The following is a 17160-nucleotide window of genomic DNA, read 5'->3' on the forward strand; positions in this document are numbered from 1 at the left end:
TTGATGGATATCATGTGACTTGATATCTGTGGACATGTCATGATAGTATATATATCTCTGAGACATTATGGTAGATATCTGTTGGTTGATATCATTAAATAAACCATAATTATGATAGAGATCTTCATGGTGAATATTATGAACATAATATTTGTGGACATGCCATGAAATCATTATCAGTATGGTAGGCATCATGTGACTTGATGCCAGTGCACATACCTTACTTGATAACTATGAGTTATGGTGAGTATCATGAGACTTGATATTCATTGTTGAACCATATCTCTGAATTTCACTATGATGTGATATCTCCTCTCTTCACAATCAATGGATGAATTGTGATGTTTTCTCTAACATGAAATGTGTCCTCCCTAGTTAAGAGGGAGTGTTAAATTTTGTAACGTCGGTCATACTATTTCATGCTCCTGATATATATATATATATTTTTACACCGTTCATGGTATCGGGTGGTAAAGCGATTCTCAAACAAGTCGCACTCCTTCCGATCGGGTAAGTAAATGGTGACTAGTTTATATACTGTGGTGAGAGGTACGTAGGGAAGAGATGTGTCTTCCCACGTGGGAAGACATATCTCTTCACTACGTAACCCGTCATCCACTTATATAGCATGCTTACATTGAGGAGGATGGACACACCGAAATTAATAAGTGTTGTGTATCTTCAAAACACGCTATAGCAGATAAAATACAACTTTCAGATCATATCTCCATCTCTTCTATTTTGATCACAGAATTTTGAAAGAACTTAACAAGACAAACATCCTTTGACATCAATGACAAAAACTGCAACAATGTGGCCCGTGCCATACATATGAGGTGGAGTACCTAGTGAGGTGTCCTATAACTGTTCCCCTTAATTTTGCCACTTCTATCCTACTTCCCAAGATTGAACTTTTTTAATGCATTCATTTACCATGATCGAGAACACGAGGAGTATTCATAGTAGGGTGTCTTGGAAGTCCATCCTTTGAGCCCAAAGGCAGTACCCTTTGTAACCCTTTGGCCCCATGAGGCTCCCCGGTCATATACCATGAGGTGGCGTACCTAGAAGATGACCCCAACACCGTTCCTCTACTTGTAATCCTCTCACGTCTTATGATTGATCCACTTTAACAATTGATCAATGTGGAGATAGTAGGGGAGCTGCAATAGGGTGACCTTGAACCTCAACCCCAGGCCCAACGTCAAGACCTTATCCTCCTTGGCCTCATTTGGTCCTTAACCAATGGTCCTTAACCATCGTCATGAGGTGGTCTCGTGGTCCTTAACAACCTATACGAGGCACCATACCTAGTGAGGAATCTTTCACCGTTTCCCTCCTTGCACTCCCTTCATTCCACATGATTGATAAGCGTATGGATATTCAGATTCAAGCATATTTCTAAAGTAATCTAATAGATTATAATAGATTGCCTTGCTGTAGATATGACTGCATTTGCTGATGCAGTTGTAATTCTGGTTTGATTACTGCCATAATCCTTAAATTCTGCTCACAAGTCTGCTATATCTGCTCTTAAGTCTGCTATAATGATCTTCAAATCTTTCATGATAATTGAGTCACCACTTTTCATTGCTGCCTTTGAGAATAATGTATTATCTCCAAACTGATCTCCATTGGATCCCTTCCTCAAATGAACCTTCTTCCCTTTTATATCTTCCATCGTGAGGGAGAAGTCACACCCCTTCAACATACCTGATCTTCAAAAGAGTCAGAACCTTTCACAATCACCACTCTTCAAAAGAGTCACAACCTTTCACAATCAGCACCCCTTGAAAGAGTTACAGCCTTTCATAATTTCTGCCCTCCTTTGGAAGAGTCACTTCTTATTTACTTCCCATTCCTTCCTTCTTCCATTGACTTTTCCTTGATTCACATGCTTCCTTCTCCTCCTCCCCTCTCAAATGAGGTTCTCTTCTCTCTTTTATATCTCATGTTCAAGGGAGTGACAACTTTTCATTTCATGTCTTTTGACCATTCATTAATTTAGTTAAATATTAATTATATTTAATTTTATATTCTAATTTAAATCTTATTTTTATTCTTTTGTATTTTAATTTTATTATTATTATTTATTATTAAATCCTATTTCAAAGTGGGAACATTACACGGTCCCTTCTTACACCCCTGTTTGAATTAGACTTTGTAGGAAAAGGGATGGTCTTCCCTTTTTGTATTCTATGAAAGTTGGGTGGAGAAGGAAGGGTCCGTCTTCAACTATTTTCTAGAATATTACAGTGGTGGAGGAAAGACAAGTCTAAATTTTGAGTGAAAAAAGAATATCAAGGTTTGTAAGTCAATTTTGAGTCAAAGAGGCATGCCACGTTGCATGTTAATGCTTGCACACATTTCATAATGTCAAATCAGAAATATATCTTATTTCTTTTGTCTATAGTTGTATGTAGCTTTTGTTTTAACCAATGCTTGAGATCTTGTAATGGACCATTTTATCTTAACTGGTTAGTTCTTCTTCCATCTAGTTACAGTCAAGAACTGAAAGATAATATGTGAAGTCCAAGGAATAGATAGGAGAGTGAAGAAGTCAATAGAAGAGGAAAGCTTGCAAAGAAGCGAGTGTTTTTGGCAAGAGTGTTTGCTAGAAAGTTCAAAAGTCTAGTTATGCTGAGTTTTTTATTTTTTATTTGTTTTTCAGAAAGAAAGAAAGAAATTATATTAATTTCCACAAATGACTAAAAGTAGGTCAATGGGACTCAAGAGAACAGCAGTATACAATAGAGAGTTTAAAGCTCCACCAAGGGGAAGAACAGAGATAAAAGATACAAAACAACAGTGACCATGAAAACAAGTGGTTGTTGAACACTACCAGATATTGAGAGGGGAGGGGGGGTGAATCAGCATATATTAAAACTTGAACAGATCAAACTCATAATTTGTAACATGCATCTAATCATGAAAGTAAATAATCAAAGCAGCAAGAACATCCACACGAGAACACAAGATTTTTATGTGGAAAACCTAAATTGGGAAAAACCATGGCGAGACTCTAACTCACAATATATATATTAACTGTTTTACAAAGTGTAGGCCATAGGCTAGGGAGCTCACTACTCCGGACTTGCAGACCAAGGCGGACTGCCTTAGAGCAAGATACAAATAAAGAACTTGCACAAATGAAGATCACTTCTTCAGGGCAAGATACATAACAATTATCCAGATACAATAGAAGTAGAAGATTGATCTGTATAGGAAACTGGCATTTGTCAATATGCTGATAACAGTTCACAGATTAAAGCTCATTTGTCACAATAATACTTTCGGATCTCTATTTTGCACAAACTTGGACCACAGATCAACTCATAGTCACATACACTTCTTTGCACACCATTCTATATCCATAACCCAACTGAACTGCTCGTTATATACCGTCTGGATCAACAAAATTCTTCATAAGGTCGGCCACAAGTAGATGTAACATGTATATTACTATCGGTCCAAAATGATCGATACACCAAATGTGGAATGCACAAAATTGTGTAAGGACCTATACCATGTTGGCTCACCTTCCAAAAAGAATTCTATACACACCATACTCAATTACACAGGCCCAAAACGGTACAAGCCAATCTGTCTTACACAAATTCTTATTCCGGATCAGAACAATATGAGCGAACCACAAAAATAGAAGTTAAGATAATCTAGGAGAATGATCTAATGATCCGAAACACTCTTTACTCATTGGCAAGACAAGAACATGATACATTCTTCCGCATCAACCTGAACTATATGAATTCCATTTGTATACATCTTCTGATGCCAACTGAACCAAACATAATTCACATGAATTCCGGAAATTCATCATACAAACATTATTTACCATTTGAAACACTATTTGATCATCCGCACAACACTTGGAACATATATACACAATCTATGGACAACTTGAACATACTGTATACAACCGGTCAATGACAAGCTGAAAGGCATATTTGCAACAGTGGTCAAGAAATAGGTACCAATAGCTAAGATAAGGGAACAAAAACACTGAAGAGCAAAGAGCAACTGCAAAGGAAAACTTTAGAACAATAAATATTTTGGCTTGTCTATGTATTCTGCCAAGTATACTTTGTATGAGATTTCTTAATAATTAATGAAGAAAATCATATATTCCATTTTTTGTATTTGTTGTTTATGCTTTCTATGTTTTTGTTGTGCACTTTGATCAGCCAACCGTTTGATGTTTTGCACAAAGATTTTTATTATATAAGACACCAATCCACTTCGACAAGTATCTTAATTTTGTTACAGGGAAGGATTTTATTGTAAAAGAGTAAAAGTAAATGTTTTCCACATATAGTTCACTAGATGTAAGTAGAATCTTCAATATGAACCAAAATATTAAAAACTTTATTAATTTTTATGAGGAGGGTATATGTGATCTAGGCCTGACATTCTAGTGATTGCTCATCTTTTGATGAATCTTTATTGAACTTTGTGATATTCTATGTTGATTATATTTCAAAAGATTTTGTAAATTTGAGTAGTGGCTATCATTTGGTCAGATCTGTCATTTGTTATATTTATTTGACAAATCCCTTATAATTATGTGCGTACAAGATAGGGATCGATGAGGTATCATAGACATTAAATTTGATCAAGGTTCATAACTGTGTAATATGGATTATACTTTCTTTGGTGGTGGCTTATACCAACTTTTTCAAGTTCACAAACAATTTGAGTAATTTTCAATATAAGTTTATCTATATGTTGTCTAATGCAAATGGTGACGTGTTTTTCTTCCAGGCGTATGCTCTCATTGCAAAAGGAGTTCGATTAGTTTGCAGTAATGTGTCAGGCCGGAATCCCAAGATTGTGGTTCTGAGAACACAAGGAAGTGGTTCTGTCAAGGACAATATAATAACAGTCTTTGGCACCAAGACACTTGCGTGCTTGACAGCCTTGGATTTTTGTATGTCAGATGGATGCTATATTGAAGGATTTGTATCTAAGCCTGGATCTGGAAGTGGAAGGGCTTCAGGTGATAGGCAATTCTTCTATGTCAATGGTCGTCCTGTGGACATGCCTAAAGTGACAAAGCTTCTAAATGAGCTTTATAAATCTTATAATTCTCAGCAATATCCCATGGCTGTCTTGAATTTCATCCTTCCTACTACAACATATGATGTTAATGTAACTCCTGACAAGAGGAAGATTTTTCTTCATGATGAAGGTTCTATTATGTCTGCTCTCAGAGAGTCGTTAGAAAAGATTTATTCTCCTAATAAATATACTTATTCTATAAATAATGTTGAAATCAGCTCACAGGTGATGGAGACTGTCATTTCATCGGTGTCACCTTGTAATTCGGATAAGCAGGAACCCTCTTTCCCAGATAATTATGATGTGATTGAAAATGGAAATAGTAAAGTTTTGGTTTTGGATGACAGTAGGCTGAATTCTCATACTGAAGATCTGTTTCAAGAACCCAAAGAAGCTGTGATTCAGGAGGACAATTCTGAGAATCAAAAAGTTGACGATGCATTGACTGAACCAATATCTGATACATGCGAACCTAAAACAAGCACACCACTTGTTGATTTCACAGCATTCAAGTGTGGTACTCCTTCTGAACTCACAAAAGTGACCCATTCTTCTTTAAGTGAATTGGAAAGCTCTTCAATGTCTTCATTGGCAAAGACAGCAAAGGGGGGATTGAAAGATTTGGGATTGGTTTCCCATTCAAGGCGGGTGCAGTCGAAGCTCACTGGCTTTGTAACACCAAATAAGAGGCAGCATGAAAAAGGATCTCTACTGAGTGAAGAACCAGTGCTGAAGAAATGGATGTTTTGTGCTGATGAAAATTCTAAATGCATAAAAAAACAAAATATCAAAGGTTCTAGGCTGGGCTTTTGTTTAGAAAGGGGTGATTCTTCAATACACAATTTGACCTCAAAAACTGAAGATGAAAATGACTGTCCAGCAATACAGGATTTGAGTGAAAATTTAACTCCTGTTCAATGTTGCAATGAACAAGCCAAATACCAAAGAGGAAGTCCACAGGTAATAATTTATAGTTGGTCAGCCAATTTTCATCTGGTGTGTACCCAGTCTATGGTTTGGATGTGTCTTGTCTTTTAACACGGGGATCTGGTTGTTAACATGAATATCCGTTAATTGCCTTTTTGTTACCTGTGATTATTGAATCGTTTACAAAGCACATTGAATTCTGAAATTATTTACATCAGACGACATATGCAAACTTCATAATAGGAGTTTTGATCTATTTTAATTCAACCATTGTTACATCTTTTGAGATCGCCTTCTTTTGGTGAAGGATTATGTGCTCATAATTGTTGCAATGTTCTTTTTAGGGATAGATATATACACAATTGCCTTTTTATCATTTCTAAATATTTGTATTCCTGCTGTTTCGCCACTTCCGCATTTATATATTGTTGTTTCATCATTTACACATTTATTTATTTTCTTTTCACCATTTCAACAATCATTTATTAAAGCATGAATATTACCTTAATATTTAGCTCACGTGTTATAGGGTCTCAAAACAATGATTTGTGCCTTAAAAATGTTTACCTCTGTTCACATCAAAATTGGCAATTTCTTGGAATGGCACATGGATGTCAGTCAAACAAATGCACTTGCATAAATCACCTTCAATCTTAATATTGGAGCTTTCTGTATTGAGTACTTTTAACTTTATGTTCACTCAGACCATGTTGTTTTGTTGGACCTTGGGGTGTAGTTTCTACTTGGTTGAACTGGATGTTATTATGGTGTCTGTCAAAATATCTTTTATAAGATATTTCCGTGAAATATTGATCTTTTGAGTGTTTTATGCTTGGTCTCTTACCAGCTATCTGAATGGCAATAGAGTGTCGCACTAGCACTGTGTTTCTTATGCTTCAGCTTTCTCATCAACTTTTTATCTAATTTTTGGCAGTAACAATAGGTGAGGTCACAGTTGGAACATAAAAATGATTTTTATCAAGCCTCACTGTTGTGCTGGACATGCTGTCTTTATCTGTTTTTCTTAATATGATGGTTTCCTTTCTTTATTATTTAATCTTTCATGCAATCCCTCATGCATTTAATCTGTATGCAGAGAATGTTGATAGATCCTATTGTCTCAATTTAATGATTTCATAATAATTGTTTTGGGGTCACCATAGATCTCAATTCATCTGTTATAACTGGTCAAAAATTGTCAGAAACTACATTTTCTAACCTTTCGAAAATGTGCACACAAATTTAAACGATACTTCAAACTAGGGAGAGCCATCACATCCTCTTCAGGGTTATATAGGGAATATTGAGTACCGTGAATCCCCATGTCTTGTGTCTCCAAATAAACCTCTCCAAAGCTACAAGAAAAAGCCTAAGAAAGAAAAAATAAATCTGCAGATCAGCACTATGAGCAACTCACAACCACTCCAATTTCTGTTGAAGAGTAACAGGCCTCAAAAGGCAAGGAGCTGATGGTTCAAGATTCAGAGTCAAACAACAAGTAAGCTTCTCTGCTGTTCAAAAAGCTAGGTTGTATTTCCTTTTCTCCTTATTCTGTTTCATTCATCTTTCAAAATGCTAAGTCAAGAAAGTTCTTACTCCTGCTGATTTGTTTTTTGACTGACCCAAGTTCACAAAATAATAGTTTAAAGGAACAATCCATTGGAATGGCTTTTGACACCCCACCAAGAACTGCCTGTCTGCAGCTGAAACCTCTTTGAGGCCTAGCCTCACCACAGCTTGACCAGCCCGGTCTAATTTTAATACTACTCTGCCAAAGCGATCCTCTCATCACTCATCTTCTCTGGTAATTTCACTTGCTAATATTAATTAGCACTCTAGCAGGTCTGGCTGTAAAAATAGAAAAAGAAGGTGCTGATATACCTTTGCTTCAGCAGTGCATTGCCATGCTACTTTCCCATAGCAATTGGCAAAAGGGAAACCAATTACTTATGGAAAAGTGCATCATTTAGCAACAAGAATGCCTCAACATTGTTGGACACAGTTTCCATCAAGTCAGGAACAGGCAGGACACCATTGTTGAAATGCTTGGGGAGGAAACTAACAAAAGAGAGCTTGCTTGATACAGTGAAACCAATCTGTAAAAGACAAGATATGGTCCTACAAAAGACAGCATGCTTCCTGTATTCAAACAGACCAACACAGTGATCTTCACCTACCAATCCCACGTGGGATTCATGTGCCACGTCAGCTGCACTGGAGCAACTACAAATATCAATATCAGGATGAGAGCACAACAATTTTCCACTTTTTCGTAGGGAAGCCTCCTCGCCAGCTCTAATTAGCTCCTTGGTCCCTATTGATGGTGTTTTTACGCACCATGCAACATAGAATAAAATACTAAGCATTCTATCCTCTCTTGAACAAAGACTCTCAAATGCTAAGCTTTGTGATCAAGTGGGACGATTCCAAGGTTCTTGAATGTCAGGTCTTGACGTGCTTTTTGATAGACTCAGTTTTATGTGATGTGGTATTAATGGAGACACAGGGTGGACTTACATTGAATGCTTGAATGCTTTGAATGTTGTTGGAATGTGCAATTAACTTGATTTGAAAAAAGAAAGAAAAAAGGATAAGGGTTGAGAGAGATCTAGTCCTAGGAATGTAAGAGCAATGGACAATCTTTGGTGAAACCCAACAGAGTCTTGCTTCGATATGCAGTGAACATCTCCACAAGGCTAGTGCGATCTTCTAAGGATAGCTTTATGAATTTCAAATCAGCACCACAAGCATGGACACCATCAAGTTGATGCATATCAATGAAGAAACGATAATTGAAGTTAAGTTTTGGCTAAGATGGATTTAGTTGACAATGCAGGTCACTTTACCATTGGCATGGTGTTAGTAGTATGGATATAAGAATTTCACCATTGATCATACACAAAGTCTTTTATTCATTTATATAACATGAAAATTAAATGAGAAGTGGAGACCATGCAAATTGTTGAATCAACATATAGAATTCACCATATCTTCAATGAAGTTTACATGTTTCTTACAACAATGTCTTGGCAATAATCTTTGCCTTCTTTTCCTACTTTACTCTATTTGCTATCTGCTACTAAGCTACTAACTATCGACTAGCACTATTATCTTTTACAAATGAAGAAGTGGAGCCTTATATAGTGCTCTCATTACAATTGAATGGCTTAGATTGATTCACAATCAATGGCCAAGATTTTACAATAAAACCCTATTGCAAAGCATTTAATGCTTGACCAATGATAAAATTTACAATTGATGGGACACATGTCCTCCTTTGAAAATTCAACCAATAGATGATGATGGTAGGTGCATCGAACTCTGTGCCCATGTGGTAATTATCTTCTTTGTAGATGAGTCAGGTACATTGAATCTGGATGCCTTAGCTTAATTAGATATGATTGGATAATTGATGACTAGGTGCCACCTTAGCTTGCTCGATCTTTGTAACTCATCACAGGTTGTGTGAATGAATGAGGCATATCTCTTGATACTCAACATTTCCAAGGTCTTGATGTGATAATGACTTTGCTCATGTTGATCTTCTAGCTTTGTTCAACTCTTCTGAAATTATCTCCTATCTTGATCACTTCCATCCTTTTGGAGCTTCTGTCTGGCTATACTGGCAATGATTCTTGGATTTTCGAAGGAAACTCAAGATTGTGTAAATTTTCATCCTTGAATGCTTGATGTTGATTGCTACCGTTTGCCTTGATGTCACTTTTCCATTATTCCTCATGTTGATTGCTTGTATCAGACCTGAAAGACAATGAAAACATCTTAATCATGACTGGGAATTGATTATAAATACATAAGTTTACCCCTTTTTCCAGAAAATTAGATGTTATTAAGTTCTGATTTCATTCTCGATTGTCTGGAAATGAGTTTTCTGATCATGTAAACATCTGATTTCTCTCCTTTTCACTTAATTCTTCATCAACTTGAGTCTGATTTTGTTGTCTCAGGCCTGATTTGTGTCTGATTTCTGACTTTAATATGCCTGATTTGATAAATTTCAGGTCTGTGACAGGTCTGATTTGCATTGATTTCATATAGCAAAGGAGGTGCTAATCCTTAGATCATTGATTATCATTGCTCAAGACAGACCCTGTCATTGCCTAGGATGGACTTGTCATTGCTTAGGACGGACCCTGTCATTGCCTAGGACGGACTTATCTTTTGACCAGGGACAAAATGTCCTTTGACCAAGGATGTAATGTCCTTGAATTTCCATGCCTTAGCCAATATTTCATGATCTCAACTTTAATGTCCTTAGCCAAAGGACGAAATGTCCTTGGCTCAAGGACGACAATGTATTCAGTGGCGTAGATGTCCCTAGTCCAGGGACGAAATGTCCTTCGACCAAGGACGGGATGTCCTTTGACCAAGGATCCCTGAATTCCTTGCCTTAGTCTAAATCAAAGTGCCCTTCAAAAATGAATTGCTGTGGAAATTCAGATTGCTCTACTGAATTTGCTTTGTCTTTGATCCAAATCACCTTGCCTAAGGATGACTTCGCTGTAGCATAGAAGGAATCGCTGTGATCTGCAATAAGACTTGTGCAAAATCAATTTTGGTTTGATCAAATGCAATGATCAATCATCAAACATATCTTTATAGGCAATTGAATGGACATGGTAACTGATCACAAGGCCGACTCATTTAATGTTTGCAATAAGACTTAAGGCCGACTTCATACTAGAATGCTTTATTCTGTTTATCGGTCATATTAAATGAAATGCCTCCTATCTTATCCTTGCTGGCATACTTATCAATTGTTTCTTGTGTCTCCAGCATAGCAAAGGAAACGATCCATTTCTTATGTCGCACTTTTCATATATCAAAGGAAATAATAAATTCCTTAAGAAATTCCTTAAGTTACGTGTTTAGCTGGTCAATGACAGTGCTTTATCCTTATGTCGCACTTCTCACATGGCAAAGGAAATCGTCTATTTTTTTTTTTGATTCACTGATTTGGTTGGGCAAAGGCAATTCGCTTATATAGCTAAGTTCGTGCCTTTCGATGATCTAAGGAAGTGCTGATGGTCTCCCTGGTGAAGTGGCATTGTTAATGCCTTAAAAAATTTATTTGTTCTCCTCCGTAAGGTTTGTGGGGCCCAAACAATGGCACGGTAATAGAAGGGAGTCAAAGCTAGTAAGGTGGAAGAGATATGCAGGTTTGATGAATGACGGGGTAGGTAGGTGGTAGGATAAGGGATGCGGGGTAAGTTAAATGCTGCGGTGGGAGGAGTTAGGAAAAGAGAGTTTGGGGAAGGTGATAAGGGAGGTGCTGGGACATGGGGAGTTATAAGGGAATAGCAAAGGGGTTGGGTGTAGGGCGTAGGGGGTAGTTAAGGGGTGTAGGGGTATGGAGGAGTTATGTCGTTTGGCTGCTAGCTATATGCTTCTTGGCACCATGATCCTCATTTATATATGTATTTACTGATGTGCACTACATTTTTGTAACAAGTCACCAGGTTGGTCTCAACTTACTGTTTCAGTGTCTTGTAAATCTCAACTTCACTTTCTGCCAATCCAGCCAAGTCAAAGTGAAGATTTTGTAACTTTTTACACTCAACTAATATATATTTGTAATCTTTGTCAAAAGATTTGATCTTTAATGCCAAATGACTCTCAACCATTTTCTTACAAGGTATATTGGACAAAACTCTTATTTACGTCATTGCCCACCTTTTGCAAATACTTCCTCTTGCTCCTTTTGTCTTCTTTACCCCTGCTGAATTTTCTCTGATGACATTATCAGATCTTCCTCTCTGTTTTGGCAACTACACAGTTGTTGATGACTTTACACATCCTCTTTCAGCCGTTAATCCTTCTGCTACTTAAAGCTATTGCTGTGTATTCTTGTAATTTCTCAGGATCATTGGATTACCTATTTATTATTAACTGCTAATATATATTGATATTGTTCAATTTTTTTTCTGTGGTAAGTGGTGTTCTAGGCATCTTATCCTTCTGCAGTTTATGCTGGCTGTGCTAAAGTGATTGGCCTTTTATTCTACCCATGGACATTAATATACTATCATTTCATTTCTGACTGGAGTTTTGGTAGTTGGATCCATTACTTCAGCCCAACCTCCGCTCGTTATCTACTCTGCTATATTGTTCTAGCTCTATGATCAGCTACCTCATTGAAAACCTAATTCCATAATTATTCAGTTCCTAATAGCCATCCTATTATCCATTACAATTTTATAAAACTAGAAATTGTCAGTTTCTTAGTCAATTATGGAATAACAAGCTGTATATGGTGTCAATTGAAGATTTTCAAGTGTCCTTTAGTTGTCTTGATACAGAGAATTTTGGGTCATACAAGTCAGTTGATTTAGGACTTGCAATTATGCTTTGGTAACTTTCACCTCAAACTGGAGGAAACTTTATCATCAAATTTGAACATTTTACCAATGTTAGTATTCAATTCTGTTGTCATTTGAACAAAGGAAATAGTCACGTGAGTTCTAATTTTGCCTTAGTGGTGAATTGAAAATTATATTTTTTCTTGGCTGTCTTGAGACATGTAAACTCCTATTTCAAAGTACTATTGCTACCTTGTGTTTGACAAGTTTTTAACCTTATTGTATATGTATGATTTAGATAGAAGTGTGAAGCCAGCTGCAGTTTCTGAATCAATGACTGGAAACTAGATATATGGAGTGGTAGAATTCATAAATGCTGATGTGCAAATGATCAATGAATTTTTTCAGTGATCTGGTTGGAGTCTGGACATTGACATTTATAAGTTAAGAGCGTATGCTTGATTGTAAGCTGAAAACATTGCATTTATTCAGGTTGAAGGGGATCATGGCACTGATGAGGAAAATGCTGAATGTGAGAACCTAGAAATGATATCTCGAGAAGATGATGTGGGTATGATATCTAGTTCAACGCAAATATGGGATGTAGAGAGAGTTTCAAGAACTGATGAAGACATTGGCACTAAGTTGATGTCCGATGTGCAACTAGATGATAAAGATAATATTGATAGACAAGCTGATAGCAAAGATATTAGAATTGTCCAATTTGATATTAATAGGTGCAGGCTGAAGAGCAGCAGGGGTTTTCTTAGGCATGATAGAAATGTAGACTCACAGGAAAAACAGAAAAGACACAAGAAGAGGTAATACCTGCACCTGGCACTTGTATCAAGCTGAAATCTTTTGGTATTTAGATCATGAATTGTAGAAGATCTCTGGTGCATTGTAAAATATTCTTTTGTTTAATTTTGAAATTATTTATTGTGTTGAGCAGTAAGTTAAAGTTGGATTCTATGCTGAAACAGGTGCTATGCTGCTGCCACACTGGCAAAAAGTTCTATAGTTGAAGATGGGGAGGAAAAGGAGGTAGCTTTAGCTGCAGCCACAAGAGAGCTAGAGAGATCATTCAATAAAGAAGATTTTAGAAAAATGAAGGTATGTAGAATGGTTCCTTTTCACACCAAATATTACTATTGGTGTTCCTTTTTATTTCAAATTATACATAGGTATAGTTATTGTATTTTTCATGTGGAATTCACATTCAGAATGTAGCAAGAAAGATGTTGCGTTTTGCTTTTCACAGTTAAAGGAACGTTATCAGGGCCACTTAACAAAAATGTTTTTCTTAGTCTTAATATTTTCCCCTGTGGAATACATAAATATCCCAAGTCTTTGCTCTTTAAATTCACTGAGAAGAAAGATAAATGGATTCCTTTATCTAATATGTTGACTTCCTTTATGGATTCTGATATACCATGTCTCATTATGATCTTACTTTTGTCCGCTATGGATTTTGTCCCATGATATATTGTAGACAATTCTTTCAATTCAGTATCTTTTGTTAGGATATTTATTACACCTGGAACTGAGCACATTTAGTAGACAATAAATTATTGTAATTGGACTCATTTTTTCAACCTTGTGGCAATGTTCATCACTAAACTTTCTAAGATTTTGTAAAGATTAATCTCGAGTAGGTTGATACCTAGTACAATTTTGTTTGGGCATGTGTTATGGCAAATATTTCATGATTGTCAATTCATTCTTTCAAAATTTAGTCTTCAAAAGGTTCGTGGACTCAATTTTAAAATTTTGAGGCTTGTCTTTTTGGTACTTCAGTTGCAATCAATTTGGATACAAGATTCCCCTCCTTTTTAGGGAAAGCACACCTTCCGTTTGCAACAATGGAAGCAGAAATAAGCTTTGATGAGGAATTTATATGTTGAAATCATTGTCTTTTTTTTGAGAAAGGTAAAAGTACATTTAAAAGTTCATCAGTTCCTAATTATGATATGGTCTGCAATTTAGAAAATTTTTCCATTGCATTTTGTAGTTTGAATCTCAAGAGGTTTCAACTATTATTGGTGATGAAAGTAAATTTCAAGAGAATGCTAATGTGACTCGAGGCCTTTGTCGTTTGTGGGATTTGCAATTGGTGAAATCCTAGAATTGCTGAGAGGAAGATAAAGATCAACTTTTCTCTTAAGATGTTTTAACCATCTCACAAATGGAAAGTAAGAAACTCAAAACTAATTGTGGGCCTCCTTAATGCAGTGGTAGGAGAGTAGAAGCAAAAAGGATTGATAATGGAGGCTTAGGATTTTGTGGGGGATGGCTTTTAGTCAATGATGGAGGTTGTTTTCTCTTGTATAGAGAGAGGAAGGCTTTAACCTGTTGATATAATTTATATTATCTTTTTGGTGCATGTGTTTGTTTGGCTTTGTTTGGTAGGTGGTCTTTGAGACTGCATGGTATTAGCTAAATTTATAAGCATTTTTGTGATTTTTGGTAGATTGCTTTTGTTTGTCAGTTTGTAGATGTTTTCTTTGTTGTTTATGGTTGAGATCCCTAATAGTTTTTCTCATTTAATGAATAAGAAAAGCAATAAATATGAACAAATAAAACTAAGAAGGCGGCATCATTTATTTCCCTACTTCTGCAGATCTAGGATTCACTTTTCGAATGGAAATGCAATTAGCTAGGTTGGGACAAAGGAATAACTGAATGCATTCTCTATTTTCTATTTTTGTTCAGAACATGCTGATCCATTCCATTCTCTGCAAACAAATATGTATGTTATGTGTCCACAAATGGTAAATCTTAGGTTTGTTTCTTAAATAGTTAGGATTAACCCCTAAACTACCCATTTTTATGATGACTGTTCAAGCAAGGATCAAGGAGGGATTATGTATTCTAGAAAATAGAAACAAGGATCCATAATATTGCATTTTCTTAATAAGTTTGTGTTTTAAAAAAATGTGTTGGGATCCTTGGCTAGTGTTGATGTGCATTTTGTGACCACGCCCAACATAGATAAAGTTTCCCAATGGCTACTTTATCCTCTCTTGATCAAAATCAGATGTATGCTAAGATTGCAGGAAGATCATACATTGACTTCAAGGTTCCAACTTCGTACTAGTGACTTTACTGTGGATATAGACTCGTTTGGCTTTGATGTTTGCTGGTAATCCAAGGGGACCTATGTTTGAATCATTCTTTCACTTCTTTGCTGTGGCTTTAACTTCATCATCGGATACAACAATTCTGTGATGCTTTTGCTTCAAATGAACTGAATTGGAATGAATTGAAATTAAAGGGGAAAGGGTTTAGGAAGACTAAGCTAAATCGAAGAACTCAATAGATATCAATGCTTCGGATGAGATCAACCACACTTCACTTTGCCACTAGGAGACAACTACATGAAGTGGGTGCAATCTTCAAAGGTTGTTCTTGAAGGATTTTAAACCATTGATGAACAACATCAGAGAACAATGTTCATCCCACAATTCAGATTAAGCACACACATAAAATAGCTCAATCCAACCTTGCATTGTTGATATAAATCATCTATCAACAAAAGGTATGAGCAAGCGATCTTCACCTTAGAACACTACAGTCAACCTTGTTCATCTAAATGCTTGAAAAATAAAATTCTACTCTAAGTGAGGAAGGTGAAACCATGCAAGTTTTGAAAAATAACTTAAGTGAACATCATCAAAGAACAATTTATCACTGTTATTATCTCAATAACTTATCACAACAATTTCATACAAATCTCCTTGCTTTATAAATGAAGGGGTCCCCCTTATATAGGCCTCCATCCTTGATTACATGCAAACCCTAATTAGGATTTGACCCAAAAGATTCCACACACATGATGCAACAAGGTGGGAATAAACATTAATGACCCATTATGCCTATTATCAATTAATTACATTCCTGCCAAAAATGGCGTCCATTGTGCATTAAATGCACCACTTATTTCAAATTTGCCCAACGTGTAATAAATGCTCCATCATGCAATAAACCGCCCATAATGCTCTAAATGCTCCACCATCTCCAAAATTGGCCATATGCAATAAATGCTCCATTATCTTGCCATGCATTGACTTAGCTGCCACTTGGTCAAACGCCTGCCAGTAGTAAATGTGCCATCATGCTGCCATGCATTCAATAGATTCTCGACATGCAAGTGGACCCCACCGTCATAGGAACTTCTATAATTTTCTGGGTTGTGCTTCATCAATACGAAATATTCTCTTTCCATGTCACTAACTCATCCTTACAAGAATCTTTCTATTCCGTGCCCACAAAAGATATTTCGGAAAATTTTCTTGCCTTGGAAAATTTTTAACAATCTTTTCCACTTCTGAAGGATTCCTGCTTGTTCGGAATACAAGAGAGAAAACCCCTGGAGAGAGAATTTTATCCTGGAAGAAATTTTTTGTCTTTGAATTCATCTTGTTCCACAGAAGATTTTTGATCAATTCATCACCTTTCCTATTTTTTAGGAATTTTTCCATTTATGAGCTATGGAATTCAAGAGAGAAAGTTCTCTCATTTGGCCAATTTTAACTTTTGCCTTGAAATTTCTTCACCTGCGGCAATTTTTTTTTCTTTTTTCTGATAAGGAAATTTTGAATTCTTGAAGTTTTTCCTCTTGCTCTAAATTCTTTTCAATATTGGCCTTGGGCTTCATTTTCACCTTGCGGAAGAATTTTGTCTGGGAAGGAAAATACCTTATACCATTCCAACGCTCCTTTCCTGTAATGTCCCCTTCTCAGTGATGTGCATTCAGTGGTCCATTGGCCTATTCCGGAGACCCGTAGGCTATGTGGAAAGGAGAATTAGGGTTTCCAACTTTTGTGGAGTTCTGCTCGAG

At 36.3% G+C, this 17160-nt stretch overlaps 1 protein-coding gene across 4 annotated transcripts in view; it reads left to right on the forward strand.

The window, feature by feature from the left end:
• The window catches only part of LOC131052605 (DNA mismatch repair protein PMS1), a 249098-nt gene that overhangs the window by 77216 nt on the left and 154722 nt on the right, over positions 1–17160 (forward strand). For all 4 annotated transcript variants that reach the window (XM_057987197.2, XM_057987193.2, XM_057987199.2 and 1 more), the window contains 3 exons: positions 4780–6036; positions 12813–13141; positions 13304–13433. In XM_057987197.2, the coding sequence (XP_057843180.2) occupies positions 4780–6036; positions 12813–13141; positions 13304–13433 (1716 nt within the window). The remainder of the gene's footprint in view (positions 1–4779; positions 6037–12812; positions 13142–13303; positions 13434–17160) is intronic.

The sequence above is a fragment of the Cryptomeria japonica genome, chromosome 10 (genome assembly GCF_030272615.1).
Source record: "Cryptomeria japonica chromosome 10, Sugi_1.0, whole genome shotgun sequence".
Taxonomy (NCBI): Eukaryota; Viridiplantae; Streptophyta; class Pinopsida; order Cupressales; family Cupressaceae; genus Cryptomeria; species Cryptomeria japonica.